At 48.0% G+C, this 18,056-nt stretch overlaps 2 protein-coding genes, 1 long non-coding RNA gene and 2 other non-coding genes across 6 annotated transcripts; 3 read left to right on the top strand and 2 right to left on the bottom strand.

Annotated features, from left to right (window-relative positions):
- Nucleotides 1–6,954: 6,954 nt before the first annotated feature.
- LOC112066162 (U6 spliceosomal RNA) lies at nt 6,955–7,061 on the bottom strand. The gene has a single exon (XR_002892453.1). It is a non-coding gene; the product is annotated as a U6 spliceosomal RNA (small nuclear RNA).
- An 816-nt stretch (nt 7,062–7,877) lies between these two features.
- Nucleotides 7,878–9,077, bottom strand: LOC114484718 (uncharacterized). 2 transcript variants are annotated; one of them, XR_008616363.1, is made up of 4 exons: nt 8,968–9,077; nt 8,716–8,891; nt 8,593–8,643; nt 7,878–8,171 (listed from the first exon to the last, which is right to left on the bottom strand). It is a non-coding gene; the product is annotated as an uncharacterized lncRNA (long non-coding RNA). The 2 variants fall into 2 exon arrangements; XR_003677910.2 differs by having other exon boundaries at nt 7,878–8,125.
- A 45-nt stretch (nt 9,078–9,122) lies between these two features.
- On the top strand, nt 9,123–12,843 carry LOC102976638 (uncharacterized; the record flags this gene model as incomplete). The annotated part of the gene is made up of 3 exons (XM_055081602.1): nt 9,123–9,503; nt 10,739–10,842; nt 12,762–12,843. Coding segments are annotated over 3 exons (534 nt in total), but the record flags the coding sequence as incomplete, so codon positions are not given.
- Nucleotides 11,798–11,930, top strand: LOC112066151 (small nucleolar RNA SNORA69). The gene has a single exon (XR_002892444.1). It is a non-coding gene; the product is annotated as a small nucleolar RNA SNORA69 (small nucleolar RNA).
- A 36-nt stretch (nt 12,844–12,879) lies between the features above and the next one.
- Nucleotides 12,880–13,433, top strand: LOC112066141 (60S ribosomal protein L39-like). The gene has a single exon (XM_055081742.1). It carries the CDS (start codon nt 13,125–13,127, stop codon nt 13,278–13,280), a length of 156 nt encoding a protein of 51 aa, XP_054937717.1. The 5' UTR covers nt 12,880–13,124; the 3' UTR covers nt 13,281–13,433.
- Nucleotides 13,434–18,056: the final 4,623 nt, after the last annotated feature.

The following is an 18,056-nucleotide window of genomic DNA, read 5'->3' as shown; positions in this document are numbered from 1 at the left end:
CTGTGCTCCGCAAAGGGAGAGGCCACAACAGTGAGAGGCCCGCGTACCGCAAAAAAAAAAAAAAAAAAAAAAAAAAAAAAAAATGGTGATTTTTATGGTATGTGAATTAGAGCCCCCAAAAAAAAGAATGAGGAGAGTAATTGGAAATAGTAAATATAGACAAATCTTTCAGTTTTGTTGTAAAGGAAGGAAAACAGCAGTAGTTGGAAAGGGAGTCAGGGTAAAGAGCAGGTTTTTAAGATGGGAGAAACGACCGCGTATTTATTTGTGTGTTGATGGGAACAATCCAGGGAAAAGCAGGGACAGAAAGGGAGGAACTGCCAGAAGCAGGTTTCTGAATAGGTGCCGGGGGTTAGGAGCCATTGTAGGAACAGGACGGGGGCAGAGGATTCGAGTACAGGGCTGGTAGATGGGATGCGGCAGGTGAGTTATGGAAGTTCTCCTGTCGTTGCTGAAGTTTTCTCGGTGGCTAGGAAGCAAGGGCATCCCTGAGAGTGAGAACGGAGGAAGAAGGGTTAAAACTGATTTAGGCCAAAAGTGGACCAAGCCTGGCCACTGCCTATTTGTGTACAGCCTGCTAAGAATGGCTTTTATATTTGTAAATGATGGAAAAAAATCAAAAGAATGATATTTTGTGATACAAAAGAATTCTACGAAATTCAAATTTTAGTCTCCATAACTAAAATTTTTTCGGAACCTGGTCACACCCACTAGTCTATGTACTGTCTAGCTACAGCAGCAGAGTTGAATCGTTGTAATAAACATCATATGTCGCCTGCAAAGCCTAAAATATTTGCTATCAGAAAATGTATGCCAGCCCCTGGCCTAGGCCCTTGCTAATCACAGGCCAGCAGCATGCAGGTCACCTGGGAAGGTGTCAGAATCTGTAGTCTACCAAGATCCCCATGTGATTCATGTGCACATGAAAGCTTGAGGGGCATTGCTCTAGGAGAATGGGAGGGTGGCTGCACTGGAGAAATGTAGAACTGTGGGGCAGCCTTCAGGGCCCACTTGAAGTCAGTGGTCGTGAAGCCGAAGTGAGGTCAGTCGGTTTCCTCCAGGCTCATTCAGCTGTCAGAGGCACCTGTCGAGCAGGTGGAGGACTGGATTTACTAGGGTCAAGGTCTCTCCAGGCAAGTACAAGAAAGGGCAGGGTGTGGACGAGTGAGTGGCTGATACAATTTAAGCTAAATAAGGAGGGAAGAGGAGACACGGAGGGGCAGCGTAAGGAACAGGGAAAGGGCATAGGTTCAATGGAGGGGTGGTCCCGGGGTGGGGAGCATCGTCGTCAGTGCTGGGGTCCTAGAGAAGGTCAGCTGCAAGGACAGCAGAGAGTGGCATCATGCCAAGGTTGAAGGGCTGGCGAGGGAGCAAGTGGCTGCGGTGCAGCGGAGGACGGGGTCACCGGAGGAGAGGAGGCCAAGGGGCTGCAAGTGGATACTGAACTCACCAGGAATCATGACAGGAGCAGTGTTGGAGAGAGCGGCAGTGAGCCAGGAGCTAAATCTGCAAGGAATGAAAGGGAGAGACTGGGAGGGCCTGGAAAGCAGCTGCAACAAAAAATTGCATCTTTGTGCTGGGCCTGCAGCAGTGGCCCCCGTGGGTCTCCTTGTTTCCACTCTTACCTCCGCTACCATCTGCTCTCGGCACAGCTGCCCAAGTGATCTTTCTAAGGTAACCACATAACTGCTGCTTGCCCTTCAAAAGCTTTCAACGGCTCCCATTTGCCTTCAGCAGTCATTTTGAAGCTCTATTCTGAGGAACCCTCTTGGCTGGGCAGAAGTGCTTCAGGGGTTCCTCAAACAAGAAGTGTCCAGGCCAAACAGTGAAGCTGTCAACTGCCCTGAGAGGCCTGTTCTTCTGTTTTGTCTGTTTGAGGTATTTGACTTCATTTGTTGATTCATTCATTCATTAAATATTTATTGAGCACCTACTATGTGTGAGGCACTGTTCTAGGCTCAGAGAAGACAGCAGTGAACAAAACACATAATCCAAGCCCTCATGGAATTTACATTCTAGGGAGGGAGTCAGGCAATAAAGAAAGAAAATAGGGACTTCCCTCATGGTCCAGTGGTTAAGACTGCGCTTCCAATGCAGGGGACTGGGTTTGATCCCTGGTTGGGGAACTAAGATCCCACATGCTATGCAGCCAAAACTTAAAAAAAAAAGAAAAAATATACGTGGTGTTGTAAGCGCCACGGAGAACAATAAAGCAGGAGTTGGGGGTGGGGTGGGTGGCGAACGCTCAGTGAGGGCAGACGCTGCGCTTTTAGATGGAGAGGGCGGTCAGGGAAAGCCTCACGGAGAAGGCGGCATGTGAATCAAGCCCCGAAGAGACTGACGGAGGAAGCTCTCAGGCAGAGGAAACAGCAAGTGCGAAGGCCCCAAGACAAGAATGTAACGGCCAGTGTGGCCCAGAGTGAGCTGAAGGTGAGAGCAGCTGGAGATGAGGTTGGGGGGGGGGCGGGGTGAAAGGGCCTGATGGCACTTGCCGCTTGTAGGCCGTTGTATGGACTTGGATTTTTACCTGAGTGAAATTAGCCATTAGAGCCCCTCTGAGCAGAGGAGGGATGCGATCTGACAGGTTTTAACAGGATCACTCTGGCTGCTGTGTTGAAAAGACATTGTAGGGGGCAGGGTCAGAAGAAGGGAGATTTTTGTAATGATCCAAGTGAGAGAGATGGTGGTGTGTCTGTTTTTTTTTTTTTGGCTGCGTTGGGTCTTCGTTGCTGCGTGCAGGCTTTCTCTAGTTATGGCGAGCGGGGGCTACTCTTCGTTGTGGTACACGGGCTTCTCATTGCGGTGGCTTCTCTTATTGCAGAGCACGGGCTCTAGGCACGTGGGCTCTAGAGCTCAGGCTCAGTAGTTGTGGCGCACGGGCTTGGTTGCTCCGCGGCATGTGGGATCTTCCTGGCCCAGGGCTCGAACCCGTGTCTCCTGCATTGGGAGGCGGATTCTTAACCACTGCGCCACCAGGGAAGCCCTCATCTATAGTTTTGTCTGTAGACCCATATAAAGGTATTTTTAATTTATATTGAAATATAACTCCCATACAGAAAAGCACACGAACCTGAAGTGTACAGCTAGATGAGTTTTCACAAAGGGCACACACCCACAGAACTAGCATCCAGATCAAGAAACAGAGTATGACCGGCGCCTCCTCCCCGCAAGGATAACCACTATCCTGGCTGCTAATGGCACAGATTAGTCTTGCCTGGTTTGTGTCTTTATGTAAATGGAATCATACAGTATGCATGCTTCTGTGTCTGGCTTCCTTTGTTCCACATTTGTGGATGTTTGTGAGATCCATCCGTGCCACTGTGGGTAGCCGTAGACTGTTCATTCTCATTGCTGTATAGGAGCGGTTCACAAATGTTTTAGTCTTAGGACCCCTTTACACTTAAAAATTATTGAGGACTCCAAAGGGCCTTTGTTTGTGTGGATTATATCTATCGATATTTACTGTATTAGAAATTAAAACTGAAAAATATTTAAAACCCAAGAACACACAAACACACATTCTATTATTGTCTGTCAGAGCAATAAAGTCATTACAAGTCATGTAGCCTCTTGGAAACTCCACGGTACGCCCGTGAGAGGACAAGAGTGAAAGAAGCAGATGACTTCTTTGTATTATTATAAAAATAGTTTTGACCCTGCAGACCCCCCGAAACGGTCTTGAGAATCCCCCAGAGTTCCCTGGATCACACTTTGAGAACCGTTGCTGTATAGTAGCCCTTGGTAAATATACCACAGTTTATCCATTCAGCTGGAGATAGATAGTTTCCTGTTTGGGGCTGTTAGAAATAATTCTTCTATAAGCAACTGAGTACATACCTTTTTTCAAACTTTAAAAAAAAAATTATTTATTTATTTAATTTTTTTTAGGCCATGCCCTATGGCATGTGGGATCTTAGCTCCCTGACCAGGAATCGAACCTGTGCCCCCTGCCTTGGGAGCATGGAGTCTTAACCACTGGACCGCCAGGGAAGTCCCAGTACATACCTTTTGATGCACATCTGTTCACCTTTCTGTTTGAGAAACACGTAGGAGAGGAAATATAGTCATATATGGTGTAAATGGAACCATGGAAAATATTTACATGATTAAAAAACAAAATTAAATTTACAAAATAATTCTCTCTTCATCTGTCCTCCTTCTTCCCTCCTAATGTGGGAAACGACTGTTGTCCTTTTCAAGGCCAACTTCTCTCCTGATGCCCTTGAGCCCGCCCCCACCATGTCCTCTGAGACCCCCACGCTACCTACTATACCTGGGTTTCCCTCCATCTCTAATGTCTCTCCTTCACGTCTTCCTCTCCACGATCTACCAGAAACGACCAACTCTCTTCTTTTTCTTTTGGCCACACCGCGGGGCATGCGGGATCCCAGTTCCTAGATCAGGGATCGAACCCACGCCCTGGAGTCTTAACCACTGGACCGCCAGGGAAGTCCCAGAAATGACCAATTCTAGAGCTCACTACCATCTCTCACTGCCCTCCTTTGTCTCCTTCTCTTCACACCCAAACGTCCTAAAAGCATCTCCTCCCCACAAGCCCTGCCCCACTTCACCACCCACTCTTTCTCCTCTTGCCCCCTTCCTCACATCCCGTGTATACTGCCCAACTTTCAAGGGCACCAGGGAGCACCCTATGTCAAATCTGGGAGCCTCTTCACAGCCGTTGTCCTTTCTGACCCTATGGGACCCAGCTCTGTGGAATTCCAGCCCCTGAAACTTGCCTCCCTGGCTCCAGACAATCAGGAGGTACAGCACATTGGCTTGTGACCGGTGGCATGCTGTTCCTTCTAGCTGGAATGCCCTTCTCCCCACTCCCCATGTCCTGATCCCACCTGTCTTAGTTGGTGAGGGCTGCCATGACAAAATACCACAGATTGGGTGGCTTAAACAACAGAAGTTTCTCACAGTTCTGGAGGCGAGAAGTCTGAGATCGAGGCATCAGCAGGTCTGGTTTCTCTCTTTGGCTCGCGGGTGGCCGGCCACCTTCCTACTGTGTCCTCACATGGCCTTTCCGCACGCACGCGAGCATCCCTGGTGTCTCCTTGTGTGTCCTAATCTCTTCTGATGGGGACACCAGTCAGACTGGATGAGGGCCCACACTAGGCAGCCTCATTTTTAAAAAAATATTTATTTATTTATTTGGCTGTGCCAGGTCTCAGCTGCGGCATGTGAACTCTTAGTTGCCGCGCGTGGGATCTAGTTCCCTGACCAGGGATCGAACCCAGACCCCCTGCATTGGGAGCGTGGAGTCTCAGTCACTGGAACACCAGGGAAGTCCCTAGCCAGCCTCATTTTAACTTGATTACCTCTGTAAAGACCCTACCTCCAAATAAAGTCACATTCTGAGGTACTGTATAAATTTCAAAGTCAAACTGACCAGATTTGCTGACAAATTGGATATGGAATATGAGAGAAAAGAGAAGAGTGGACAGCTTCCCTGGTGGCGCAGTGGTTAAGAACCCGCCTGCCAATGCAGGGGACACAGGTTCAATCCCTGGTCCAGGAAGATCCCACATGCCACGGAGCAACTAAGCCCATGCGCTGCAATTACTGAGCCCACGAGCCGCAACTACTGAAGCCCTCGCACCTAGAGCCTGTGCTCCGCAACAAGAGAAGCCACCCCAACGAGAAGCCCATGCACTGCAACGAAGAGTAGCCCCCGCTCGCTGCAACTAGAGAAAGCCCACGCTCAGCAATGAAGACCCAACGCAGCCAAAAATAAAATTTTTTAAAAATTTTTTTTAAAAGAGGAAGTATTTTTTAAAAAAGAGAGAAGAGTGGAAAATAAATTTTGGCCTAAGCAGCAGGAAGAATGGAGGTGCCATTTGCTGAGATGGGAAGGACTTTTAAGTGAGCCAGTTGACGGTAAAAATATCAGGAGTTCTGTTTGGGACACATTAAGTTTAAAGACATCCAGGTGGGGACATTGAAGGTAGTAGGAGTTCAAGGAGACATCCAGGCTGGAGACATACATTTGGGTGTCATCAACCAAGAGAGTATTTAAACTTGTTTTTTTTGGCCGTGCTGTGTGGCATGCGAGATCTTAGCTCCCTGATCAGGGATCAAACCCGTGCCCCCTGCAGTGGAAGCACCGAGTCTTAACCACTGGACCGCCAGGGAAGTCCAAGAAAACATTTAAAGCCATAATATTGGATGAGGTCACCAAGGAAGGGAGTGTATATAGAAAAGAGAAGAGGTCCAAATCTGAACCTCAGGGCTCTCCAATGTTAAAAAGTAAGTGAGATAAGGAAGAATCCGCAAAAGAAACTCAGAAGGGGTGCCATGCAATGTAGAAGGAAAGAACAACAAGTGTCCTATAAAGCTGTAAGAATTAAAAGGAGATTTATATAAGCTCTTAGCACAGTGTCAGTCACACTCTAAACCTGAGGAAATGGTAGCTATGATGGTGATGATGATGATGATGATAATTCATCTACTAAAGGCTTATTTGTTGCTCCTTCTGGTCACCAAAAAGAAAATACTGGCTCTTAAATAAATAATAAAAATCCAAGGTAAGAAGCCCGAGGTCTCACTTGAATTAAATGTAAATTTGGATGAGGGTCTGAATCTAAAAACTGGGTGGGATTAAAGTAACTAAACTGTTGCTGTTAAAAACCGGTAATTATTCGGGACTTCCCTGGCGGTCCAGTGGTTAGGACTCCGTGCTTCCACTGCAGGTGGCATGGGTTTGATCCCTGGTCAGGCAGGGAACTAAGATCCCGAAAGCCACGTGGCTGGCCAAAAAGCAAACAAACAAAACCCCGGTAATTACTAAATTGGGCTCAAGCTTCCTATGGTTTCTGTATTCCTTCTCTAGATCTAAGGCACCAGCATCCAGTTGCCCAAGGCAGAGACCTGGGACTAAGACCTGTTAACTTTATGTCACAATCATCTTTTTTTTTTCCACATATGTAACCATTTATTGAGAACATTCAAAAAAATATGGAACGCTTCACAAATTTGCGTGTCATCCTTGTGCAGGGGCCAGGCTAATCTTCTCTGTATCGTTCCAATTTTAGTATATGTGCTGCCGAAGGGAGCCCCACAATCACCTCTTTTGTATGTGTCCCTAGGTCTGAAGTGGGTTTCTTGTAGACAGCATATATATGGGTCTTGTTTTTTGTTTTTTTTTTTTTGCGGTACACGGGCCTCTCACTGTTATGGCCTCTCCCTTTGCGGAGCACGGGCTCCGGACGCGCATGCTCAGAGGCCATGGCTCACAGGCCCAGCCACTCCGCGGCATGTGGGATCTTCCCGGACCGGGGCACGAACCCGTGTCCCCTGCATCAGCAGGCGGATTCTCAACCACTGCGCCACCAGGGAAGCCCCACAATCACCTCTTGACCTTGTTTCTTCTTATTCAACGTCATGGTGACTACCTTAACTTTGTGCCACCATCACTTCTTGCTTAGACTATTTCCAAAGCCTCCTACCTAGTTTGTTTGTTCTACCATCTGTCACTACCCCAATCCAGGGATTCGAAACCATTTTTGTGCCATGGAACCATCTGGCAGTCTGAGAAAGTTTCTGGACTTATTTTCAGAATTAAAAAAATATATTTATTTATTTTATCTTATTTTTGGCTACATCGGGTCTTCGTTGCGGCATGTGGGATCTTTGTTGTGACATGCGGGATCCTTTGTTTTGGCACGCGGCTCTCTAGTTGTGGCTCGCATGCTCAGTAGTTGTGATACGCAGGCTTAGTTGCCCCGGAGCATGTGGGATCTTAGTTCCCCAACCAGGGATCGAGCCCACGTTCCCTGCATTGGAAGGCAATTCTTAACCACTGGATCGCCAAGGAAGTCCCTCAGAATCGTTTTGGTTTTTTTAAAATAAATTTTATTTATTTATTTTTGGCTGCATTGGGTCTCCGTTGCTGCATGCAGGCTTTCTCTAGTTGCGGCGAGCGGGGGCTACTCTTCGTTGCGGTGTGCAGGCTCCTCATTGTGGTGGCTTGTCTTGTTACGGAGCACGGGCTCTAGGCACGCAGGCTTCAGTAGTTGTGGCTTGTGGGCTCTAGAGCGCAGGCTCAGTAGTTATGGCACACGGTCTTAGCTGCTCCGCGGCATGTGGGATCTTTCCGGACCAGGGCTCGAACCCGTGTCCCCTGCATTGGCAGGTGGATTCTTAACCACTGTGCCACCAGGGAAGTCCTTCTCAGAATGTTTTTAAATGCATAAAACAAAGTACACAGGATGATAAAGAAAACCAATCACACTGCAATACAGCTATCAAAATATTTTCTAAAAGAAATGTGTACTATAGCAACATACAGGATTCACAGAGTTCTTGTGGGTCTACTGTAATTTCAAAGTAGTGATGAGTACATAAATATTTCGAGACATCAGCATCAACTGCAGTGTGATATGAAACCATCTTTGATTTCTATTGGTGACCAAGTCACAGGTACTGCTAATGTCACTGTAGTTTGTTGCCTACATTTGTAAATAAAGAAAGCACTACATTTCAGAGTTTGATGAAAACGAAGTTGTGATTTTTTTTTTCCATCCACGTTCAGGTACCCTGTGAATTCTATACATTGACCCTTTTGGACCCCAGGTTAAAAACCCTTACCTTAATCTATTGGTGCAAAAATGCTTGAAGTGACTGTAGAGATCTTTGTTTCTAAATGGGGAGAAGAAAAAGATGAAAACAGGGAACATTAACATCCAAAACGTGTGCCATTAATTCCTGTACCTTTTGCCAAAGGTGGGTTACAAAGTCAGTCTGAGCTTCCTAGCAGCCAAGGAAATGTTCTGTCCAGAACTTTCCCAGTTTAAAACCTTGATTGGAGCCGTGATCCTTAGTACTCTGCGTTGTGTAAAACCTTGATTGGTTATACAGTGCTGTATGTCAATTATATCTCAATAAAACTGGAAGGGAAAAAAAAAAACCCTTGATTGGCAGCCTCTTGCCTAGTTTAAAGCCCCATGGCCAACACCACTGTACCTTCCCATCCCGCACGGCCCAGCCTAGTGGAAACAAGCGCCGAGAAAGAGCCGGGGACCAACCCCCTAGCCCACTCCGGCGGGGCGTTCCCAGCCTCCGCCCCTAGGCGCGCTCCCTCGCAAACGCAGGACCGAAGTCCCTTGCGCCGGAACAGAACATCTCCCCCGCCCTCCTTGGAGATAGCCCCGCCCACTCCGCTCCTCCCGTCTTCGGAAGCGTTTCTGCCTTGGCATTTATCACGGACTTTGTGTTTCACCCATGACACAGGGTGCCCCTGGAACACTAACGGGCTCCTGAAAAATCCACTTACGGAACTGAAGGAAAGGGAATTCCATTTCGCACGAACGAGCGCGGTTTCCCACGGCCTCACGGGAGGGTGCGCAGAGAGCGGCCGCCAGAGGGCGTTAGTTGGCGCACGGCGTGTCCTCCCCAAGCCCGGCCCCCGGCGGCGCCTTCTTAACACGTCCTTCCGCTCGATTCCTCCTCTTTTCTCTTGTCCGCCATCCTATGTGCGGTTGGATTTGCTCCTCGCCATGGTAAGTCCATCCGTTACCATCGGCTCTGCGGTGGCTTTCCGAGACCTGAGGTCTCCGCGAGCTCGCCGGTGCCGCGGGCTGTGTCGATGTGCGGGACCCTTTTTAAGGCCTTTTCCAGAGGAGATGGAGTTGGGCCACGGCTCCAGTCCGAGAGCCTGGCGGGAAGCGAGCGAGCACCTGGGGAGGGGCGGGCTGCGCCGGCCCTGCGAGGTCCGAAGGGGCGCTCTCTGCTCCAGGCCACTGCTCAGGCGGGCAGGGATTCCCGTTTTTCCCGGATCGAACTCTGTTTGGGGGGCAAGAAGAGAAGTCGAGGGGGTACCCCAGAAATCGTGGCCTGACTTCGGGATGCCTGCGACACGCGGGATGTTCCTGGCATCGAAAAGGGAATGTAGGCTGCTGGTTTTCGAAGACTGTTTTTACTTGGGGGCCAGAATCCTTCCACGTTATGAGATTACAGGACTTTTTAGCCCTTTGTTCAGGGACTCGAACGTCACCTTGTAGAAACGCCTGGATCAAGGCGTTTGATCCAGGGGTGATGTGCTCAGAATGTGACGGGAAACTGGGAGTCATCCTTGGGAAAGTGACGTTTTAAATAGAGTTAGAATTAATACCAAAATGGTCAGTGGGCTAGAACAGACTTACCGAAAGTCAGGGACTTTGTGTAAATCTTTTTTTTTTTTTTTTTTGCCACTCCGTGCGGCTTATTAGATTCCCGACCAGGGATCGAACCGGGGCCCCCAGCAGTGGAAGCGTGGGATCCTAACCACTCGACCACCAGGGAAGTCCCAGTACCCTGGTGTACAAAGTAGTGCGCTGAGACTCACTGACTTGCAAGGGATTGTTCCTGAAAACCACGTGCGTTAGTCCCCGCCTTCTCTGGCTATAGTCCTCTCAGTCCTGGGTTGACAGCAGGGAAGACTGGAACACGCCCTAGCCTTGGAGCAGAGAGGACCTGAGTTTGAATACCAGCCAAATCTGCACATTAATACTCTGCTTTGGGGGCAGGTTACCTACCTCCCTGACTGCTGATTTTTCTTTGAACAGTGGGAATTATGGTATCTGCCTCCGGAGAAGTGAGGAACAAAGCAAAGGGCAGTGGTGGGTTTAGCATCGAGAGGGTTGTTCTTGGTATATGTTAAGCATTTGAATATTTGTTGGATTTAGGGAGGTCCTGACTTTGAATCATTGGAGCAAGCTCTGGTATTGCTGTTAAATTGATTGCATTTCCTTCCCAGTCTTCTCATAAGACCTTCAGGATCAAGCGATTCCTGGCCAAGAAACAAAAACAGAATCGTCCCATTCCCCAATGGATTCGAATGAAAACTGGTAATAAAATCAGGTAAAGGCAAACACTCCCCACCCTTGTGTTTTGTTGAACTTTGGATTACTTTGGGGGCATAAATGCACAATTGAAAGTTATATGCAATTTAATTCGTCCTGAGCCACCATTCTGAAATTCTTTTGGTTTTTTTTTTAATGTGCTTCTTCTGGGTTTCTGGACACAGTCAGCCCACAGCTGGGCTTAGCGGCAGACACTCTTCCAATATTTGTTAATTTCCTTGTTGTCTTCAGTCTGAGCCAGAATATAAGATGGAAGGCTGTCTCATTACACATCCCAGTGGGGAAGATCATAGTGTTTATCTTTTCTAAAGATTGGAAGATTGCTTTCCACTGCAGAAGTAATTGAAGTGATGGTTTTAGGAGAAAGACATTACTAGAATTGCTACAAAGGACCTCCAAGGTCGTCTAGGCTAACTCCAGGCAAAGCTAGATCTAAAACTCAGGTCTCCTTCATGCCTTCCAGCCAAAATATTTTCAAAGCATTTTTAAGCTGACACTAGGGTGAGCCTAGCAAGTGGGTCCCTGCCAAGATTAAGACTGAAACTCAGGAGTGCAAGATCGTGAAGCTAGTATAGAAGTCTGATTTGGTTGTATGGCAAGTAGAAGTGGGATTAGTTGGCTGATGTGAAGACCAAGATTAAGATGTGAATTGTCAGGGCTAAAATTGAAGGCCCATAATTCATTTAGCCAGTTATCCACATGTGAAATCGCCACCCATTTTAGCTTTATAGGCCAATTAATTGGAACCTTTGGTTTATCGTGTCCTCATCCGATGATGGTAGGACCTGCCTTTATAGTTGTGAGGAAGGAAAGAAATGTATATAAAGCTCAGTGCCTAGCTCAATAGAGGGTACCTGCAGTTATCAGATGCTAGTCTCTTGCTCTGTGGTCTGGCTTTGTGTGTGTGTGTGTGTGTGTGTGTGTGTGTGTGGTCTAACTTTTAAAATGTATTGAAAGCAGGTTGCAATTACAGTGCTCCGTTTCGTGGAAGTACTGACATAATCCTGCTGAAAGAAAATCTGTGTTGATCATTTTTGATTTTGCCTTTTATGGGGGTAAAATCATGACAGATCGACATGAACATTTCTGAGATGGCCTTAGCTCTGCAAATCACTTGGCTCTGGTATTGAAGTGACTGAGGGTGTTAATGTAGTATTAAAATTATGCAAGAGCTTTTTTGTATGTGTGACCTATTATGTAGAATTACTGGTTTTGATATAATTTAGAAGGGGAGGTTATGTGTCTCTGGGTCTACCCCAGGTCTGTTGAATGAAAAGTGAATGAGCTGGGCTTCCCTGGTGGCTCAGTGGTTGAGAATCTGCCTGCTAATGCAGGGGACACGGGTTCAAGCCCTGGTCTGGGAGGATCCCACATCCCGCGGAGCAACTAGGCCCGTGAGCCACAACTACTGAGCCTGCGCGTCTGGAGCCTGTGCTCCGCAACAAGAGAGGCTGCGATAGTGAGAGGCCCACGCACCGCGATGAACAGTGGCCCCCACTTGCCACAACTAGAGAAAACCCTCGCACAGAAACGAAGACCCAACACAGCAAAAATAATAAATTAATTAATAAACTCCTACCCCCAACATCTTCTTTAAAAAAAAAAAGTGAATGAGTGTACACTTGGGGAGAGGAGAGAGCTTCTCCACTACTTAGTCCCTATAAGGAACCAGTGTGTGTGTTCCTTAGCCTGGAATCATTTTGAGAGGTAAAAAATTGCTTTGACTAGTTCTTTAACGCATCTAGCAAATCATTTTTTACTCTCCAAAAAGAGCTCCAAACTTGTTAAAGGTAGGGAAAGTGGAACCCTTTTTCTTTCAAAGATTTTTATGGTACTTTAAGGCAAAGTTTGTGGTCAATAAGAGCAGCTAAATTGAGGTCAGACTGCCTTTGTAATTTGTGATTTCCTTCTGTGTAGGTACAACTCTAAGAGAAGACATTGGAGAAGAACCAAGCTGGGTCTATAACGAGCCTCACATATGAAGTGGCACACATTATCACGGCCCTTTCATTTCTTCGCGGAGCCTGCAGAGAAGGCCCGTCGTTCTTTGAGGTCTTGGCTTTCTAGTCTGTAAACCGAGGCTTATGCCACTTTCCCTCTCCATCGTCTTCACCCTCTCAAATACGATTCCTTAAATCCCAGCGCCCAAACCAGCGCCTGCAAAGCCTTCCCTGGGCGGCGCGCCGCTTGCAGTTAAGAGTTCAACTCTTTTTTTTACAGAATGGGAGAGGGCGCCCACCTTTAAAAAATAAAATTCAGCGGTTGGATTTGCTCCTCGCCATGTCTTCTCACAAGACTTTCAGGATCAAGCGATTCCTGGCCAAGAAACAAAAGCAGAATCGTCCCATTCTCCAACAGATTCGAATGAAAACTGGTAATAAAATCAGGTGCAACGCTAAGAGAAGACATTGGAGAAGAACCAAGCTGGGTCTATAACGAGCCTCACATATGAAGTGGCACACATTATCAGAACATCACTAGTGTCTGGTACAGCTGCCTGTGTTTAATGCTCTGTCCTCTTTTCTTGATCTTTCCTCATCACTGCTGACTGTGTAGCTCAGTAATAAACATGTGAACCTTTTGTTGGAACTGTTATTGTATTATTCTGGTTTGTGATGACGTACTGAATAAATACCCCTCCTATCAGTTGTAACACAGGACTGTCCAGTGACGGAAATGTTCTCTAGTTACCAGGTACTTAGAAGTATGGCTAGTAAAAGTAAGGAACTGGTTTTTTAGATTTTGTTGTTTAATAGCTCCTTGTAACTAGCAGCTCTTATATCTACTGTTATGGGAAGTGTGCGTATGTGTCATCCTCATACCTGAGGGCAGCACCTTCTTAAAATAAAAGGCTTTTGTGGGTGGGGGGCTTGCCACAACGCAGGCAGGGTCTTAGTTCCCTGACCAAGGATCGAACTCGTGCAGTCTTAACCACTGGACTGCCAAGGAAGTCCCATAAAAAGCATCTTCATATACTATTCTGTGGTGCCAGTCCTCAAAGAGTAGGAATCACGTGAACCAGGGATTGGCAAACTGGTCTGCTGGCTGTTTTTGTATGGCCTGTGAACTAAAGTTCCGCATTTTAAAATTTATTTTTTTAAATTTATGTATTTATTTTTGGCTGCGTTCCGTCTCTGTTGCTGCGCGCGGGCTCAGTAGTTGTGGCTCGCGGGCTCTAGGGCGCAGGCTCAGTAGTTGTGGCGCACGGGCTTAGTTGCTCCGCGGCGTGTGGGGTCCTCCCGGACCAGGGCTCGAACCCGTGTCCCCTGCATCGGCAGGCCGATTCTTAACCACCTCCGTGCCACCAGGGAAGTCCCTGCATTTTTAAATGGTTGAAAGAAATCAAGAGTATTTTTGACATTGAATACATTCAAATTTACAGGCCAGGCACTATTCTTAGGTACTTGAGTTTAACCGATGGATAGACAGATGTACGTTAGGCTAGTAATAGGCCAATACACAGGCCATATCTAATGTCTGGGGAAGATGGGAGGAAGCCAGAGCGCCCTAGCTAGTTACCTGTGGAATGAGGCTGGAGCTTCCGCAGAGGAAGGGGGATCAGGTTTGGTGCTAACTCCCTACCCAGCTTGTAGGGAGCCTGCACTGGACAGAGCCGAGAAAGCAAGTGACAGGAACTGTCAGAGTGCAGCAAATGGTGGTTGCACCCCTTGCACAACCGAGGGGCCCCTGACCTGTAACCACGCTAGGAGGCTCATGACCACAGTCCTTAAGAAAGACCACTGCTCCCCGGAAGTTTGAAGGGTGGGCTACAGAACACCCACCAGCCCAAGAACGTGGGAGCTGGCAACAGATCTTGGAAAAACATTTCCACTTCCTTTACAAGCTCCTAGATTTCAAATATTTTCTCTTATTGCATCAGTGTTTCCTTCATATTCAAAGACAGCTGCCACTGTGTGAACAGCAGTTGGTAAATGTTAATGTGCTAAAAATGTTATTCAAGTCCAAGACAGAGGGACTTGATACAATTAATTGACGGTCATGTGATGGAGATTTCTAACCATTTTGGAGTATTAGGAATACCTCACCCTCACCATTCAGAGTAGGTAGGCTCCTCGCTGAGCCCAGGGAGGTTATGACAAGGCCGAGGTCACACGGCAGAGGGAACTTTCTCTAGAGACCTTGAATAAGGAGGATTAAAATGGAAAGGGAAAATGATGGACACCAGGGTTGGTTGGCCGTGTAAAAGGGGTTTCTTTTGAGCCTGGGGCTGGACACAGGTCCCGGAGCGGTTCCTCACTGCCTCGTGCAGTAAGTGCCGGTATTTGTTTCCCCGGTGGACTAGATTGCTGCTTCCTGAAGGGAGGAATGGGAGCTTTGAGATATGTAGGACTTATATTTACCTATAAGAGGTTCAGCATAAGATCAGCTTTTAAAAGACAGTCAACCCCGTGGTGATGCTGGCCATCCCTCGATGGCCTACTGAGAAGCAGGCAGCAGCAGAGGGGTGGCCAAGAGTTGGCAGTCTGGAGTGACAAGACTGCATAGTCTGCATCCAAATCCGGCTCCTCATGCACCAGCTGCAAGCCTCAGTGTCATCTGCAATGTGGGAGCTCCCTCAGAGGGCTGTGTGGAGGAAGCAGTTGATTCAGTGCCTAACTAGGAAAAGGGGAAGAGGAATGGGGAGTGAGCAGGATTACAGTTTTGGTGTGGAACCCCCTCCCCAGCAGACGTGGGCTGTATGCTGGATAAAGCAAAAATAAGACACAGGGACCGAAGATAGTGGGGAGGGGCAGGTCGTCAGGGGGGACATCAGGCAGAGCTGGCATGGAGTTGGTGCTCAAGGTCAGCCTTTGGAGAGATGCCAGTTCCCTTCTAGTTCCAGAATTTGAATTTGGAGTAGAGTAACCCCTCGAGGTCTTGGAAAGAAAGGAGGTAGGGTGACTTGAGGACTAAAATCCTGGGCCTGACACTCACCTCCAGTTGAATCCCACCTCTGTTACTGAACCAGCTGTGGAAACATCAGGAGACTTATCCAGAATCATACCTACTTGGGGTTTGTAAGGATTGAATGATAATGTCGGTCAAGGATCAGTCCTACCAGATAATGCTCCCATTTTACAGATGAAAAAAAGTTAATTCTCAAACAAGAAAATAATTTTTTTCTTTTTTTTTTTTTTTTTGCGGTACGCGGGCCTCTCACCGTCGTGGCCTCTCCCGTTGCGGAGCACAGGCTCCGGACGCGCAGGCTCAGCGGCCATGGCTCACGGGCCCAGCCGCTCCGCGACACGTGGCATCTTCCCGGACCGGGGCACGAACCCGTGTCCCCCGCATCGGCAGGTGGACTCTCAACCACTGCGCCACCAGGGAAGCCCAAGAAAATAAAATTTTTAAAAAAAAGAAGAAAGGGGAATTCCCTGGCAGTCCAGTGGTTAAGAATTGGTGCTTTCATTGGCCAGGGTAAAAAAAAAGTTCCACAATCCGCATTCCTGCTGATAGCAACAGTTTGAGTACTTAACATGGCAGGTAGCTGCTGTCAGCAGGAATGGCAATGACAACCAGATTGAACAGGAAGTAGATTTTCTTGGAAAGAACAGGGTGAAATATTAACCATTTACCCTTCCCTGAGGATGTTTTAGCCCAGAGAAGCAAACTTGAAGCCCCTGCTTATACAAAACGTTGGTTATTCAGGGAGCCAGAGGCAAGTATGACCCTCACAGGTATTGCAGTCAAGAGAGCGTGCCGTGTATCTGTACCTGTGCACATCAGATATGCCCGTCTGGGAACGGAGGGAGGGAGGGTGGCGAGCCCTCGGAGAAAACTAATCGATCACTCTTCATTGGGAGCAACTTTGCCCCCCAGGGGACATTTGGCAATGTCTGGAGCCATCTTTGGTTGCAACAACTAGGGGATGGGGAGGTGCCACTGGCAGCTAGAGGATGTTTAGCCAGGGATGCTGCTAAACATCCTTACCATGCATAGGACAATCCTCCACAACAAAGAATCATCGGGGCCAAAATGTCAATAGTGCCAAGGTTGAGAAACCGTGGTTTAATAGCCCTGTGGCCAGCCAGAGACACAGATCTGCCGGCACACCACTCCCCCTTCCAATACTTCACACTACTCTTGGGGTAAATCTCACTCCTTAACATGGCCCAAAAGGAGCACTGGTGGCTCCTACCCCCTCTTCACTCACAAAACTGGATCCAGCCACACTGACCTCTTTGTCCCTCAAAGCGTCAAGCTCCACCCGGCCTCAGCCTTCCCACTGTTATTCCCTTGACCTGGAATGTTCTCCCTCCTCACCTGGTGAACTCCCATTCATCCTTCAGGTCTCAAGCTACTTTGCACCTCCACAGGGAGACCTTCCCTGACTGCTCCTCTCCCCTCAATCCAGTTGGGTCCTGCTGCTTAGTACCTCTAAATCACCCTGTGGAGTTTCCTTCCCAATTGTAACTGTAAAGGTCTATGTGTGGTTAGTTAATTGACGTCTGTCTCCCTCATTAGACTGAGCTCTACAAGGATAGGGTCTGTCTTGCTCACTGCTGATTGCTCTTACATACCAGCAGCTGGCATAACAGAGGTGCCCAATAAATATATTTGTTGAGTGAGTGAGAAAAGGAAGTGCTCAATAAATTTGTCGAACGGATGAATGAACGAACGAGGAGAGGGACATACAAGGGAGCAAGAGCAGTGCAAAATGTGTGCCTTAACGTGTGTTTACAAAGGGTGAAGGAGGAATGACTTGCCTGGGGAGTTGCGGGAAGGCCTCACCCAGGCTCACGAGGAGGCAAATGGTGGGCGTGCACGCATGCGTGGTTGGTAGGTAGGTAGCTGGGGTTTAAGGCGCTAGGGAAGGAATCCGGAGAATCGGGCATATCATGAAAGCTCAGGCATAACGAGTAGGGAATGGCACTGTTCTCACTACTCACCCTCTGTAGGAGCACCTCATTCACCAAACTGGTGGGCTGACACCTGCACTTGAACTGTGGTCACTGATGAGGCCACCTGCAGCTGCATGTCCAAAGCTGTCGCTGGACACCCAGGAGCAGTGGGACAGGACTTGTGCCTCAGCCTGACCCTAAGTGGAACTGCGTTCTCTCTTTTTTTAATTAATTAATTAATTAATTTAGTTGTGGCTGCATTAGGTCTTCGTTGCTGCGTGCAGGCTTTCTCTAGTCGCAGTGAGCGGGGCTGCTCTTCGTTGCGGTGCGCGGGCTTCTCACTGCGGTGGCTTCTCTTGTTGCGGAGCAC

Source organism: Physeter macrocephalus, chromosome 21, assembly GCF_002837175.3.
Source record: "Physeter macrocephalus isolate SW-GA chromosome 21, ASM283717v5, whole genome shotgun sequence".
Taxonomy (NCBI): Eukaryota; Metazoa; Chordata; class Mammalia; order Artiodactyla; family Physeteridae; genus Physeter; species Physeter macrocephalus.
This window is presented reverse-complemented; position numbering and strand designations above follow the sequence as displayed.